The sequence below is a fragment of the Danio rerio genome, chromosome 6 (assembly GCF_052040795.2).
Source record: "Danio rerio strain M-AB ecotype USA chromosome 6, GRCz13ab, whole genome shotgun sequence".
NCBI classification, from domain to species: Eukaryota; Metazoa; Chordata; class Actinopteri; order Cypriniformes; family Danionidae; genus Danio; species Danio rerio.
The window spans coordinates 24879790-24897298 of NC_141026.1; the positions used below are offsets into that span (position 1 = coordinate 24879790).

At 39.2% G+C, this 17509-nt stretch overlaps 1 protein-coding gene and 1 long non-coding RNA gene across 2 annotated transcripts; both read right to left on the minus strand.

Moving 5' to 3' along the window:
• Positions 1-8290: 8290 nt before the first annotated feature.
• Positions 8291-11043, minus strand: LOC147836345 (uncharacterized). Its single transcript, XR_015493631.1, has 2 exons — positions 9620-11043; positions 8291-9021 (listed from the first exon to the last, which is right to left on the minus strand). It is a non-coding gene; the product is annotated as an uncharacterized LOC147836345 (long non-coding RNA).
• Positions 11044-11343: 300 nt separating this feature from the next.
• On the minus strand, positions 11344-15884 carry si:ch211-188c18.1. Its single transcript, NM_001386739.1, is given in 4 exon segments — positions 11344-11511; positions 14203-14339; positions 15269-15568; positions 15757-15884. Coding segments are annotated over 4 exon segments (654 nt in total). The 5' UTR covers positions 15839-15884; the 3' UTR covers positions 11344-11376.
• Positions 15885-17509: the final 1625 nt, after the last annotated feature.

Below are 17509 nucleotides of genomic sequence, written 5' to 3' on the forward strand. Positions count from 1 at the left end.
TGTAAGGTATGTATGGGAAGGAGACTTGGAGGAGCAATTTCTCTGCAGCAGAGATCTCCCCACCACTACAACGGCAGAGTGTATTTTCAGTACAGTGGATTTGTATTTGGGATCATTGGGCCTGAGCTGGGAAAACTGAGAATCACAACTGACGGCGCTGCTTCTATGACATGAAAATACTCAGGGGTGGTGAAGAGAATTCTTGAGAGGGCGTCAAATGCGATGTGGAATCACTACTTTTTGCATCGAGAGACATTAGCAGCAAAGAATATGGTGCCAGTGCTTGATGAGACATTAAAAAAAGTCGTCAAAGTAGTGAACTACATAAAAAGAAGTGCTAAAACCTCCCGGTGTTTTAAAAATCTGTGCAAAGACCCGGGGCCTCATGTATCAACGCTGCGTACGCACAAAAACTTTGCGTACGCCAGGTTTCACGCTCAGAATCGCTCACGTTTGGATTTACCAAAGATGAACTGAACGTGGGAAGGTACGCATTTTTTGTGCGTGTCTGTTTTATTTCCATTGGCGACTCTTAGAGGCAGTTGTGTTAAATTGCACTCTACAAAGTGTCTGAGCCTTGCAATGGCAGCTGTATGAGACGGGTTCATCTAGCAGGTATATAAGTGTAAGAGGCTAAATTATCATATGCATTTGTTTATATGACAAAACATGTCTTTTTGACTCAAGAAGGTCCATACTGACTACACAGGCAGATACTGATAAGATCAGGGCCTGTTGTGTGGACTTTGGGGGTTTTATGGTGTGGTCACATGTTGATTGGTCAGTTTGAATGTCTTGAATCGCTTTAGTCACATGGTCACATGCTTCTCTCCTGCTCTGCTCCTCTCCTTCTCTGGAGTCTATTTTCTCTGACTCTACTGCAATCAGGCTTTTGGGCCTGCTCTCTTTGTCTCTCTCTCCCTCCCTCCGTGTCTGTCCTTCTACCTCTGGTAACTTTAATTTTACATTTAAGCTGGGTACAATTTATACCATATGTTTTATCAGTTCATATTTTATCATTTTATACAGTATTTTGTTAATTAATTCAGTTGTAACCATGGAGAATTATTGCCATTAAATAATTAAATTTTCAAGTATTTGTGAATTACTTTTGATTTAACATCAATATTCAATTGCTCCATATTGCAATACAATACAATCACATAATATCAACGCTCTCTCACATTTATAGCTGTTTATACTGCCCTTATTTCCGTTTTTGGTATAAGATTGCAGAAGAATGGTTTGACTAGAAATGTACAGTTTTTTTACCACCATGCTAATAACTTTTTAGTCACTCGGCAGAACTACAGTTTGAACTGCTGTGGTTTAAAGACCGTTCTTACATAAGATTTCCATACCATACAGTTGATCAGCCAAACATTAAAGCGCAATTTGCATCGGTCGCCTGTTTTTCCATTGTAATGGAAGCGTACGCACATTGCTATAAAGGCACCACCTGAAGATGAATTTGCATGCTTGAATCAGAAACATTTCCATTCAATAAATGTGCAAATAAAATATGATGCACAGACTTATTAATGATTCCTACTTGTCTTTCTCGTGATAAATAGGCAAAATCTGATATGTAGCGGGGAAAAAAAGAAGAATGAGTTCACCAGAAGCTGGATTCGAACCGAGTTCATGCTCGAATATGTCAAAACATGTTACCATGTGTTTTACGAGCTGCGCCACTGAGACTATTAGGGGAACTACAACATTTTACACCTATAAATCATACTATTTTTCTTTTAACTCCACGGTGCGATGTTCAGATCCAACTGTGTTAACCGCATCATCTAAACTCTCCCCACTCTATTTTTTTCTCATGTTGTTAATTCAGGAGGACAAACTTGCAAATAACACAGTTTTCCTCCGGTCTACCTTCGAAAGCAGCACCTTCAATTCACATTCTGTTCAAAGTTTCTCTTCTTGCTTGCTTTTGCCGTTGCTTTTTCGTTGGGTTTTGCCAAAGTAGAGTCATTAGCATATTCATACGGGGGAGGAGGCAGGGAGGGGTTTTGCACTCGTGCATGTTGCACTCGGTTTCACGTTCATTCGGATGTACAAAAGAATATGCATAGGATTCGGCGTACACAGTGTTTCATACATCTGAATTGTTTTCTGCGTACGCACAAAGCTGTAAATGTGCGTACAGCTTTGTGCGTACGCAATGTTTTAGTATGATTTCCACGCAAGTCTTCGTACATGAGGCCCCTGGGTTGTGAACACATACAGCTGTTGTATCACTCCGAAGTTTGTTGGCTTTAGAGGGGGAAAGTTTTGTCAAGGTTTTACGAACTTAAAATAGAAATCGCTGCCTTCTTTTCAGAAAATAACACTCCTCATGCCGTTCTATTCAGTGACAAAATCTGGCTTGCCCGAGTTGCTTATCTTGCTGATTTATTCGAGCACCTCAACACATTGAACGTGCAAGGGAGAGGGCACAATGTTTTTGAACAGAACGACAAAGTTGCTGCATTCAAAAAAAAGACTGAACTGTGGACAAAACATTTTTACAAAGACAGACTAGACATGTTTTCCAACACCTGCAATGAAACAACAATTGGATACCATGGGAAAATTTGTACTGAAACAAACTATCACGGAACATCTCCACAAACTGCAAGTCCGGTTTAATGACTATTTTCCCGAGAAACACGATGATGAGCATCACGTTGCCGAAGCAATGAAGAAAATCAGCTGGTGGAGCTGTCATGTGATAAGACCCTGAAAAAAAAAATTCAGCGAAGTAAGCCTCTCCCAGTTTTGGTGCCGCGAAGTGCTTTCTGAGTATCCGTCCTTTGTCACTCGTGCGATCAAATCCATCCTACCATTCAGCACTACGTATTTGTGTGAAGGTGGCTTCTATTTCTTGGTGCAGCTTAAGTCAAAGCAAAGGAACAGGTTGGACATAGAGCACGATCTTCTGGTAGCACGATCTTCCGGTAGCACTGTCTTCCATCACCCCAGACTTTGAAACTCTTATCAGGAGTAAAGCACATCCTCAGTTATCCCATTAGCTTCCCAAATTACTGTTAAGTGAAACAGATGTTTATAATTGCTGTCACATAAGATGTAAAAATGGTTATGATTATTTTAATAATTTTACTGTAACGTTCTATTAACTGTTCAATTTATGGTAACTGAACCTTTCATTACTTTAACCACTGTTTTGCATTATTTGTAATTTTTGTTTTGTAATATTTCTATAATTTGATACATTTTGTTAAATGACAGCAATAAAATATTGTTTTTTTGTTAGTCTTGGTGATTTTCTTATGATTTATCTGTCACTACTTGTGTATGTTAACTAATAAATACAAATTAATTATAATTCCTAAAATTATATTATAATTCCTAAAAAACTGGGTCGCAGCTTGATGACCATGTAAAAAAGTGGGTCCCATGGCCAAACCAGTTGAGAATGCTTAGGTTACAGAAGTAACCCTTTGTTCCCTGAGAAGGGGAACGAAAATGCTATTAGTGGATTTGAACTTAAAAATCCACATATTGGGAGGATTCGGTTCAGAAGCCGCTTGTCTGAAAGAGTATTGAATGGGCCAATGAATGCCAATGAATTGGCAGCATAAGCTTGCCAATTAACCCAGCATATAAGCACACGTGGAGCAAGCAGACGCCATCCTTTTAAGCTGAAGAGACTTGCTAACAGCTAAGGGACAGTCATTATGGCGATGGAAAATAGCATTTCCGTTCCCCTCCTCGGGGAACGAAGGGTTACTTCTGTAACCTGAGCGTTCCCCTTCGGGTGGGGAATTCCAATGCTATTAGTGGATTTGAACTTATAAATCCACGTATTGTGAGAACTATGGAAAACGCCATAATGACTGCACCTTACCAACGCCTCCGATGAGAGGATAGTCAAGCAAGCGTGACACACCCACCTCATGGTAGGCGCAGTCCTCCAACGTGTCCCTAGCCCTTACTTATCTCACTTCAACAGAAGTTTTACGGATTTAGATATATTTTCGGGAAGTCGCAACGTCTGGATAATTCTAGGAATAATACCACAGTACGTTGGGAAGCGTGCAGTCCTGATAGGGAGGATGCTGCGGAGGCCATCTGTTATCCAGTGGGGAGATAAGATGGCAAAACATATGGACTAGCTCTAAGGAGGGGAGTACGCAAAATAAAGGTGGTTAGCGGAGAGGGAAGACACGGTTCCGCCCGTGAGGGTGGACTGCACCGTGGCTGAATAAGCATATGTGATCGCCTAGTGGGGATTACACATAGCGGGCACCTATACCCAAAACGCGGGCTGACCAGTGGGCAGACCTACAACGTAGTGGGTCAGCAAGTGACTCCTCCGCTGAGTCAGTGCTGGGGGCCTTGGAGGAATCTTTACTGACAGATCAAAAGGCGCACATATCTCTGTGTTAGGGAGAATGGCGCAGCAAGCATGTTTCAACACCTTCACCGACTTGTTTCCTGAATTTCTAAGGGTTACCTAATACCCCTTGAGGAAACCGGCTCCACTCGCAGATTATAAACCCTTGCAAATGTGTTAGGTGTCGCCCAGCCCGCAGCTCTACAGGTGTCTGTTAGAGAGGCGCCGCGTGCACGCGCCTAAGAGGATGCGATGCTCGGAGTGGAGTGCGCATGCACTCATGGAGGACACGGCTCACCTCGGCTCTGATGAGCGAGAGAATGGCAACCAGAACCCAGTGGGAAATCTTAGTTTCGATACGGCACTTCCCTGCTGCCGACCGCCATAACAGACGAAGAGCTGCTCCGATGATCTAACTCTGAGTGCGGTCCAGATAATACGCAAGGCGCAAACTGGACAATAAAGAGGGCTGGGTCTACCTCCTCAGGGGGCAGCGCTTGCAGGGTCACTAACTGAAAAAAGTGTTGCATGCAGAATTGTTGCAAACAATTTATCTGCCAAATTTAAACAAACAAATCAAGGTTAATAATGTTCAACTTAATTTGCTTGTTCAAATTCAACACAAACAACACAACAACACAAATAAGTGGAAACGGGTAGGAACCTTGGGCACATATCGCGTGCGGGGTCTCAGGACGTGAGAGAAGCCAGCCCAATAACAGGGTTCTGAACGCAGGCTTGTGTAAAGAGGGCGAGATCCTAAGAGGGCATGAGAGGGGCGCGGGGGTGGATTAATTCGCCTAGCGCCTCTGAGGAACCGGATGATGAGGTTATGCGTTCTCACGGTGCTGCCAGCCACCGCGTAATGAGAGCAGAGATGGCAGCCATGTAACCTTGAGTGTGGAGGGCGACAGCCTGCTCTCCAGCTTCTCTTGACGTAAAGCACAACGCTGATCTGGCAAATTACGGGGGTCTTCTCTGCAAGAGACGCACCATTCAGTGAATAGATTCCACTTCAGGGCATAGGCACGCTCAGGGAGGGGGCTCTAGCCTGAGTGACAGTATTAGCCACCGAATCGGTAGGTTACCTAAATCTAAGGACCACCCGGAGGTTCCAAAGTTCCGCGAGGGTGCCGGAGAGGCGTGCTGCTATAGTGACCGAGTCCAGCTCGGCGCTAAGGCACCCTCAAAGAGAGACAGAGAGAGCCCGAAGGGGAGGACTTTGTATTGCCAAGCTCGACCTTCAAACGCAAACCGCAGAAAGTGACGGTGGCGAGGAAGAGTGGAGACATGGAAATATGCGTCCATCAGGTTTAATGCTGCAGATCAACCCAGAGGACGAATGCACCGGAGGATGCGCTTCTGCGTGAGCATTCTGAACGGCAGCTTGTACAGACAGTGGTTCAAAACGTGCAGATCTGGGATTGGCTGTGACCCACCGCTCTTTTGGGCATGATGAAGTGCGGGCTGTGAAACCCGCTCTCCATCTCAGCAGGAGGGAGCGGCTCGATTGCATTCTTCGCCAGGAGGACAGCAATCTCCTCCCGCAAGACAGGGGCGGACAGGGGGCTGACCTTGGTGAATACACACCCATGAACTTGGGAGGCCGTTTCACGAACTGAGTCGCATAGCCGAGTCTGATTGTGCGTATGAGCCACCGCGAAGGGCTGGCCCAGGCTAACCAGGCAGGCCGAGCTCTCGCTAATGGACTCATTGCTACAATCGCTGACGTACCAGCAGTGGGGCAGCGCGTAGTGGGTGTGCTGATCCGGGAAGCGCGCGGGTCCCGCGGTAGAGCTGGAGGTGAGAGATTTGCTCTCACTCCGCACCCAAGCTCCGGAGGGGAGGCTCGAGGGATGGGAGAAAGGAGACCGTCCTCCCAGTGCTCGTGAACCACTGGTGAAATGCACTGAACCTGCGAGCTAGAGAGCACAGTGTCTCAGAATGGCAGATTTTGGGCTGTCACATCTGGGGAAGTGGAAAAGAGCTCTTTCATTAATGTTTTCATGGCAGAAAAAAGTGCCGTTGGAAATGGGGCCCCGCCCTCCATCGGGGAAAGAGCAAGTTCCCTCTTCTCCAGATGAACTGTCCCAGGGACGCTTCACGGTCCGTTGCCGGACTCGTAGGCGGGCACCTTCGACAAGGAGCAGATATGGATGGTACGGCGGGCGGAGCGGGCTTACGGACCTGCCGATAGGTGACCTCACCCATTAGACTGCTCTCTCACCGCCTCAAATTCCTGGGTGAATTCACAGACGGTGTCGCCGAACATGCCAGCTTGGGATATGGGGAAGTCAAGAAAGTAGGTGGCTATCGCATGCAAGGCAGAAGCAGCCTGTCCCGCAGCCTTGTAAGCTCTAGCTCCAAGGGAGGCAGATAACTTACAGGCTTTGGATGGGACCCCGCCAAGAAGAGGCGCCGCACGGATTGACCGCCATCGCGCACTCAACCTGAGGAATCGCCACATACCCCCTGGCCATTCCACCGTCAAGAGTGGTGAGGGTGGAGGGACACGCAGCACAAGCAGAAAAAAGTGCCCTTCAAGACAGCATGAGCCTACTGTGCACCTCCGGAAGGAAGGGTACGCCCCTCTAGTCAGTCCGGCTGCGGAGCTGGGGGATAAACCATCTCCAACCGAAGCAGCCCGGGAAAGCACGGCTAACATGTCTGTTTCAGGATCTGTTTTGACAGCGCTTACCTGCCTGGAGGGGGCGAGCGGGCCTGGATCATCATCGGACCATGAAAGCCGATGATGGTGGGGTGGTTTGCCCTTTTGCAAAGGCTAGCCGCGATCTTTCCTGCGCAACAGTCATGGCATCACAATGACGACATGAACTGCCCACAAGCAGCGCATTAACATGGAGCATGTAACGCAGTGCCCGTGCCCATCATTCGAGGACAGAAAACCACTGCATCCAGAAATGCACAGTCAGAGCGCCGTCCTGAAAAGGACGTGCTGCATGACTGTGTTGCTCTTTGTGAAACCTTTCTTTTATTTAAATTTTATTTAAATTATTTTTTGTAATTGCATGTGTTTTCTTTAATTGCAACATGATAAGCTCACTCGGCCACTGCATTTTTTTTTTATTGCCTTTTTCAATTCATTTTTTACAATATGAATTAAAAAGTGTTAAAAGTATTACAATAAATTGCTATTACATTTAAGATTTACTTAAACATTTAGACTTACATAAATGGCACAATTTTGTGCATGTGAGATAAAACATGAAAAAAGCATAGAAACAAGTTTTACTCAGTTTCACACGATAACTCTTTTTTTTTTTTAAACCATGATTCATGGCAGTTTATTTCTAATATCATTCTGCGAATTTTTGAAATGTGGTAACATACTTGACAGCTTAGAAGGTCAGCCTTGCCTTGATAAAGCACGTGCTCTCATGAATAATTAGGAAGCAGTCTTCTCAAAGGGTAAGAAATCTCTATGAATAATAATGAGAAACCGTCGCGTCATCACTTCATTTGCAGGTGCGTGCTACATCACAGATTTTTATCCAACCCCAATAAATATTTAAAAGATGAAATTTGCAGACAAAAGCTCAAAATTATCCAGTTTGATAAACACTTCTCAAATAACAAATTTGCTCAACTTACTTTTAATTATACTTTATGTTTTTGGTAATAATTAATGATATTCATACATGTGAAGACACTGATCATGTTAATGATTCTCACAAAAGTTATCAACAATGATTTAACAGGGTAGGAAATACCCTGTATTTAATGTATTAATGTGCAACACTTTATTTTCATATATCTCTGCAAATATTTACATTTTTAAATGATTTCTTATATATTAGATGAAGCTTACTGGTAAGTGGCACTATGGTGAGCTATTTTTAGAACAGGCCTGCGGGCAACACATGGGGCACCATGTTGGTGACCCCTGCTTTAAATTAACACATTTAATCAAAGATTCAAGAGTATGGCAAAGAAATGTTTATTTATTGTTAGTTTGTTTTGGGTTAGTTAAATTTTTACAATGCTAAGATCATTATGCACAGTATAACAGCTTGACAAAATATTCAGTGATGAGACACTAAATAAAATGCAATACATTAAAAAAAACAGCCATACAGGGGTGCGTTTCCAAAAACCATTGTTAGCCAACTAAGATCACAAGTTGCGTTGTTACAAATAGTTCATTGATTTGGCGTTTCCCAAATCTGTCGTTCCAACGAACGTTCACAAACTGCGTCGCAAACTTGGATGATTGCAACTACACCAATAGAGCCAGCCTGATCTCTCGAGAAAAAGTATTTTACGTTTTGCCAGTTTAGTGGCTAATTCGTATGACTTCATACAAGTTCAGTCGAACGAAATTTTATGATTTTAAAAAGGAGGCGTGGCACCTAACCCCACCCTTAAACCCTTAAAGTCATTGGGGGATGAGCAAGTCGTACTAAATTGTACAAATTAGATCATAAGAATTAGCCACTAAATCAAAAAGTTACAAATTGCCGTGAGATTGTGTTGATAGAGCTGCAGTTAGAAGCACTGGATATGTTCTATGTCCAGTTATCATACCTGTTTTCTATTTTCAAACTTCAATATTTTTTTTTTAAAAATATTAAAGTCATCTCTCTTCGGTGTAATTTTCTTTAAAGTACTTTTACAGTTCAGTTTTAGCGATCTTCATATTGACAATTGCGTTCCTTTCAAAGTGAGCTTTGAAAACATTTCTGCCACTTTTAACACAGCCATGGCTCATGACAAAAGCTTTAGGTGACCCATTATTTAAAAGCGGAATTTACGTTACATTTCCAAAGCTTGTAATATATAGCATATGTTAAGGGTATTAATTTATAGTATGTTATTTATTTCCAGAAATGTATTTCTAATGTGTCTGACATGAGCCTGTTGGTTTGAACATTCCTGCAGTGGTTTGAATGTGTCAAATTGTAAAAGTAGACTTTTACGACTACAAAATAAAAAAAAAATAAAGATCATACTTAATAATAAATATAATAATAATTATTATTATTATTATTATTATTGTTATTTATGATTTTTCTTCATTTCTTAATAAATGGCCTACTGTAAATTACAAATAATAACGATTTATGTGATTTATAAACAGGGCCGGAGCAAGCTGAACTGCCGCTCTAGGCAAAGGACGGTCACGCCGCCCTCAACCCTAAAGTAATGTAAAAAGGGGGGGGGGTGTTGCCGCCCACTTTATTCTTTTGCCCCTAGACGCGAATATAACTGAGGGCACGTAGTAAAGTGGTAAAGTAGTGTCGCTGATGCCGCCCTCTCGATTCTGCCACCCTAGACGTTGATATAACTGAGGGTGCGGGTGGTGAGGGTAGTGTCACGAACGCCGCCCTCTCTATTCTGCCGCCCAAGACGCGGATATATAACTGAGGGCACGGGTGGTGAGGGTAGTGTTGGGGACGCTGCCCTCTCCATTCTGCCACCCTAGGCAGCCGCCTAGGTTCCCTCTATGGATGCGCCAGCCCTATTTATATATGAGATTAAAATACATGTTAGCCAAGTGGTTTTATGTTTTAGAATATAATAAGGCATATTCTCAATAATATTTGTAAAGGAAACATATAGGCTCTATATCTGCTGTTTACATCTATTTCATTTAATATAGAAAAGGTAAAACAATATAATTTGTACAAAAGTTATGTTTTTTTTATTTTTTAAAAAGTTGTTAAAAGACCTCGTTTAGAGCATCATTATGGACATTTTATGCAATAACTAACATGGTTCAAACAATGGATCTGTGACAGAGAAACTTTTTGGGAAACACTCGTCATTGCATTGTTCTTTTCTCAAACAATGCACCATACTATGATAGTTTAGTCGCAAGTAATGTCATTGTTTGAGAAACGCACCCCTGGTCAATTAGGAAAACATGCATGCTATTTGAGAAACACACTGATTTGAATCAACACTTTTAATCAAAGCATCATAACTTTAGCAAACAAATGTCTATGTATTCAATTATTTATTTTTAAAAAATCAATTGGTGTGTGGGGGGAGGGGTGGTAGAATTTTTTACATTTGTAAGATCATAATGCACAATTGTAAGATCATAATGCACAGTTGTAAGATCATAATGCACAAATTATATTGTAAAATACAATGCATAAAAAAGCTACAATGGTGGATTAGTAAAACATGTATGCTCTTTTAATATAAAAACACACTAAAAGTACTATTCAGAACTGTTAGTCAAGACAAGAGAACTGCATGTAACTTGTTTTGATGCAGTCTAAAAGGTTATAGATATGCAGACAATATGGCCACAAATGGAAATCAAGATGATCCATTATATAAGAAATAAACATCAATTATTGCTTATATTCATTCATTTTCTTTTCAGCTTAGTCTCTTTATTAACATGGTGTTGCCACAGCGGAATGAACCGCCAACCTATCCAGCACATGTTTTATGGAGCGGATGCCCTTCCAGCTGCAACCTATCACTGGGAAACACCCATACACACTTATGCACACACATACACTATGGTACAATTTAGCTTAGCCAATTCACCTGTACCGCATGTCTTTGTCTTTTGAGGAAACCCACGTGAACACTTGGAGAACATGCAAACTCCACACAGAAATGCCAATTGACCTAGCCGAGGCTCGAATCAACGATCTTGCTGTGAGGCAACAGTACCACCCACTGTGCCACCCCTATTATTATTATTATTATTATTATTAATAATATTATTATTTTATGAAGTAAAAGAGGAGTGAAATATGATTATGGGTGTCAATTTCATAATTTAAAAATGGCCTGTTTAGTATCATATTGAAACTAACAAACACGTCATCCATTTTTTGTTTCCACTGAGCATTCGGGTAAACATTTAACCACAAGTGAGACAGCATTAGCTAATTATATCTCTTCAGCTTCTGCATTTTTTATTCTTCACACTTAATCTACTTCAAATGTTTCTGAAAAACAGGAAGTTGAATTAATTTGTATGATATTCAAACAATAAGAATGTTGTCTTTTATGAACAATTACATGGGTATCAATCATGTGTTTTAAAGTTTATTTATAGGGTGGTAATCAGGGTTGATTAATGACCTTGCATTGGACAAGTTGCTCCGATTCATCTCTTCATAGACTGGGACTGAGAATTGATTTGATGGTGTGAATTGCTTTTTCCCCATACACCGCTTCACATGAAAATGACAAAAATGAAAAAAAAAAAGATGTCAAACATTTATGATACTATATATTCAATTTTATTTGTGCACACGCACGCATACACTCACACACAAACACGGTACATTCTACCAGAAATGTGTGGTGAAAAGTTTGAGGTCATTTTTTTCTGTTTATCAAGGCCACATTTATTAAATGTAAAAAAAATATATAAAAATGTTTTTACATTTTTAAATACTTATTAAAATTGCTTTCTTATTTTTTGTAGTTTCAACTGAAATTATTCTAGTCACTGTTGCTTTTTTACAATTATCATTAATAATAGTATTAATAAATTTACAGTAATTTTGGAAGGATCATGTGTCTCTGAAGACTGGATTAATGAAGCAGAAAAATCATCGTTAAAATCACTGTGGTAATTTATCAAATTTATTCTTAACTTTATGATTAAACTTCATTTGAACAGTTATTTTATATTGCAATAACATTTCACAATTTTACAAGTTGTACTGTGTTTTTGAATAAATAAATGCAGCCTTGGTGAGCAGAAGCTTAGTAAAGTACTCCAGCAAAGTACATGCAAAGTATTTCATTCCAAAAACAAATAGTCACCTTAGAATTATAAAGTTCTATTTGACATTTTAGTCAAAATTGAGTTATTGACATATTCTTTTTAATTGACAACTTATTTACATTATTTACATATTTTTATAGGGATTTACATTTTAAGAAATTGTATTTAAAAAACAAATGTTACACAAACTGTTTGCTATATGGAATGCAAAAACTTTGAAGCTCAATAAATCATTTAGAACGCAAATAGAACCTTATAATTAATATAAGGTGACAAAATTCTAAAATAAACTGATGATTGATTTCTGTGAAGAAATTTGTCATTCACTTGGTTCTCAGATTTTTTTTTTTTTTTACTGAAAACATTATACAGTATTTACTTTCTAATTGATAGATGCCATCTTGATGAACAGAATAAAAAAAAAAAAAAAAAAAACTTGACCCCAAACTTTAGGCCAGTTATATATATATATATATATATATATATATATATATATATATATATATATATATATATATATATTTATACACACACACACACAGTGAAAGTCAGAATTATTAGCCTCACTGAATTATTAGCCCCAGTTTGTTTTTTCCCCCGATTTCTGTTTAATGGATAAAAGATTTTTTTTCATCACATTTCTAAACATAATAGTTTTAATAACTAATTTCTAATAACCAATTTATTTAATCTTTGCCATGATGAAAGTATATAATATTTAACTAAATATTTATCAAGACACTTCTATACAGCTTAAAGTGACATTTAAAGGCTTAACTAGGCAGGTTAGGGTAATTAGGAAAGTTATTGTATAACATTGGTTTCTTTTGTAGACTATACAAAAAACATATAGCTTAAACGGGCTAATAATTCTGACTTTTAAATGGATTTTAAAAATATTTAAAACTGCTTTTATTCTAGCCAAAATAAAACAAATAAGACTTTCTCCAGAAGAAAAAATATGATCTGATATACTTTGTAAATGGACGACGAGGTGGCGTCAGGTCGCTGGTTCGACCCTTGGCTAGGTCGGTCGGCATTTTTGTGTAGAGTCTGCATGTTTTTCCCCCGTTCGCGTGGGTTTGTTCGTAGAGTATGTGTGTGAATGAGTGTGAATGGATGTTTCCCAGTAATGGGTTGCGGTTGGAAGGGTATCTGCTGCGTAAAAAAGTTGGCAGTTCATTCCACTGTGGCAACCCCAGATTAATAAATGGACTAAACCGAAAAAAAAATAAATAAATAAATAAATTATATATATATATATATATATATTTATATATATATATATATATATATATGTGTGTGTGTGTGTGTGTGTTTTTATCACTATTATTTTAAATCAACTATCATAAACCAATGTACTATCATGGCCATTTTAAACTCTTCCGATGTCAAAGCCTCCCATATTTAAAATATTTAGCTTATGTAGCACTTTTATTTTGTGCCTAACCAGATTTCATTTATTTTTCTTTGGCTTGTCAGTTTCATTTATCAGTGGTTGCCAGTTATTCCGGCATATATTTTACGCAGCGGATGACTTTCCAGCCACAACTCAGTACTGGGAAACATTCATACACTCTCACAACGGACAATTTTGTTTTCCCAATTCACTTATGGTGCATGTCTTTGAACTGTTGAGTAAACCAGTACCCAGAGGAAACCCATGCAGACGCAGGGAGAACATGCAAACTCCACACAATTGGCCCAGCCAGGATTCGAACCAGCAACCTTCTTGCTGTGAAGCGACGACTAACCACTGAGCCACCCGCCTGACCAGAATCATGTACAATATGTTTAATAAGGAAGGCAATAAAAATTAACAATGTTAAGCAAGCTCCAGCTTCAAAAAGACAGACACATGTGCACTTAGACAAAAGAATGAGGCCAGAATTGTTTACAAGAATCTTGCTACTTGTGGTGCACAATTGCTAGAAGCATGTACCACAATAATTTGTATCATTGTCAAATCAGATATGTCATGCAAAGTGTTTTGTGGTCTAACAACATGGGGTATCTGATTTTTTGAAGCTCAATGACTTCCAACAAACCCACATTATTTTCACACTTTACATTTGATTTGTTCATTTTTCTATTATGCAAACAACATATGCTGTCATTTTATACCTACCTTCCGAATCACGGAGTAGAAACCAAAAAAGCACAGTAGACCCACAGCAGCACACAAAATGAAGATGATGATCACATAGGAATATGTATCAGGACACTCTGGGCGTGGGCACAATGGGCTTGGGTCTGGCACAGTGTCTTTTGCAAATAAAGAATTACAAAATTAAGACTAGCTTTACATATTCTCAAACAAATTCTCAAACTCTTTATCTTAGTAGACATTCAACATATTTGATCTACTTTGTATCCACGGTGTTGGGAAGGTTACTTTTAAAATGTATTTCCTTACAAATTACATCCTTTAAACGTTTTTTTTTTTTTTAAGAAAGTAATCTGCTCTTAATGCATTGTATTACTTTGAGTATTGGTGAATGTTTCACTGTCAAATGTATTAGTCAGTTGTCTTTTGTATAAAAACGATGGGTGTCAAAAATCACACCATCACTGTTGCAAAGTTGTCAAATATTAAGTAGGTACTGTACACTTAGGAATGTGCAAGATTTGGAGCTTTTTTTTCTTTTTCAGCATCAGTGAACTGATCAACTAAATGAAAACATTTGTGGATAATTCAGTTAACAACAGAAAATAAAGATTTAATGATGCAATTACTTGTAAGTAGGGTCATTTTTAGAAACTGAATTATTATTTTGTATTGAGGAGTAAGTAATCTAATATGTACATCGGTGTGATCAATCATTATGTATATCAATGTGATATAACTTTAGTACAGAAAAATATTTTTCTAAAATGAATGCAGATTTATATATCCTGCAAAGGGTTTGTGCATTAGCAGAAAGCGTGTACATAACTGTCAGAGTCAGGGAATAACTCTTTGCTATTTGCATAAAACAGATAGTTCAGGCAAAAATCTAAATTCTTACATCGTTTACTTGCCCTTGACTTGTTAAAAAAATTCTGTTAAATGTTAAACACAAAAAATATAAATGTTGAGAAATGTTGGCAAATGTCAGCCATTGACTTCCAAATTAATAACAACAAAACAATGGAAGTCTGTATCAATAAATGCTATAATAAAGTTATTTTTAGAAAGTGCAAGACAAACTTACCTATCCATAACAAAGTGATATTGCTAAGGGTAATCCTTTCTTCTTTATTATATTCACACCAATAAAGTCCAGCGTCGTCAAGAGTTGCATTTAGGATGGTGACATTTAGGTTGGGGAATGCTGTACTTACTCTGATTTTGGATTCTTTAATTTCTTTATAGGTAAGAGTGTTATCTTTGTAAAGGTATACAATTTCCTTCAGTTTACTAGCTCTTTCTTGTCTGTACATGTACACACCATGTTGATCGGGTTTATTAGTGCACTCAATGGTGGTGTCTTTCCCCAAAGCTCCAGTTAATTCTGTAACGGTTAAAAAAAAAAAAACATTTATTGAGACATTTTTATTTTCAAACACATACATGTACTAATACATTTGCAAAACATATAATGCAACTTTTCTGCTAAACATTTTCCACAACAGGATTAACCGTATTAATAATACTGATAAAAATAACAATAAAACATTACATACATATACAAATTACTACCTTTCAGATATGTGGCTGCCAACGAGGAGCTTTTTAAACAGATCATGACCAGCAGAAAACTGTATTTTACAATGCACATCATCCTTAAAGCTCTAAGTGTTGTTTGAGCAACAAGTGGAAGTTATGGTTGCATTTCTGAGAACTAGTGAATGATGATAGCGGTTGTCAGACAGGCCTTTTTTTTCTCGAAAGAAACAGACAACCAAGTGTTTTGTGTTGTAAATAGTGTTATCATAAAAGCTGAATATGTATAAATAAAAAAATGCATCAATAAATAAATGTACAGTTACAATTCCAAAAAAATGTTGGCAAAGTTTACAAAAAATGTAGTATTGTAATATCTAAATTAAACAGTTTTGAAACAGTCCATGATTAACTGTTTGAAATGGGCACACATAGGATTTATTTTTTGCATTTATTTGACCTAATTGTTCCAGCATCTCCCATATAAGTCATTTAGCTATTCATTTGTTCCCAAACCCATCCTTAGCGCTAGGATATTCTAAGCTGATTGGACCGATGACCCAGTCTGTTGTAACTGGTTGAATGGGTTCAATGCGAGACAGAAAGAAATTAAATTAAACACCAGCATATTATTCTTCTCTTAAACCTAACCTATAAGTAATAACAATGACACACATTCAGTATTAATCCACAGTGGTAAAAGTTGATGGTGGCTATATCAACAAACAGCAGAGAATAACTAGCTCAAAAATGCATTTAAATCAGTAAAGGAAAAAGCATGCATTACATTTTTAACATAGTTTTTAAGACCTTAAGAGACTGTAGGGTTGGAGATGGTTCATCCCTGTAGATAACTGCTATGTTCATATATGGTCTTTCCGGTGCCCGGAAGAACACAGTTTCCCTATCCGGGTGGTTGTACAAGTTAGTGATGTTATGAGCAGCCAAGCACGTGAAAGCTAAAATAAAGTAAGCCTATTGTTCCTGATAACTGTCTCCATTTTTCATATCAACAAACTACATGGTGTCAGAAGTAAAGAAGAAATAATGGCCGAGGGATTTCGCCGACCAGACCCGCTGATATTCGACGGCAATATAGCTGAAAACTGGCGAAAATTCGAATTGGAGTTCGACATATTCATCGCCGCAGCTCACAGCGATAAGCCAGAAAAAACCAAAGCCTACATACTCCTCAATCTTGCGGGACCAGAGGCGATCGAGAGAGAGCGTTCGTTCACATACGCTCCAGCGTTACTGGCAGCCGATGGTCAAGATGTAATCACGCCAGCGGAGTCAAGAGAGGATCCAGAATGTTTAAAACGGAAATTCAGAGAAGTGTGTAATCCGGAGACAAATGTGACGATGGAGAGACATTCATTTAATACCAGGAATCAAAAACCAGGAGAAACTATCGAAGCTTATGTGAGTACACTTAGAAATAAAGCAAAAACATGTAACTTTGGTGCCCTCACAGACGAATTAATCAGAGACAGACTAGTGTGTGGCATAGACAATGATAGCGTGAGAAGAGTGCTGCTCAGAGAAAGTAAAAAAAAAAATCATTTTGAAAACGAAATGCATTGATTTTATTTTTTTGCTGTTTGAAACAACTAACACTCATTTGGGGGATGGTGGGTCTCTAGCGGGGGGGGGTCTTTGGAACGACCGCTGGCAAACGCTATGGATGAGCTCACCGGGGGCGTTGGTTGGACCAGGGGGAGAGCCCACCAAGCCATGCCCGGATAGAGACCACTCTCTCCGGCATGACCCGCGCCTGGAGGGGGGGGTA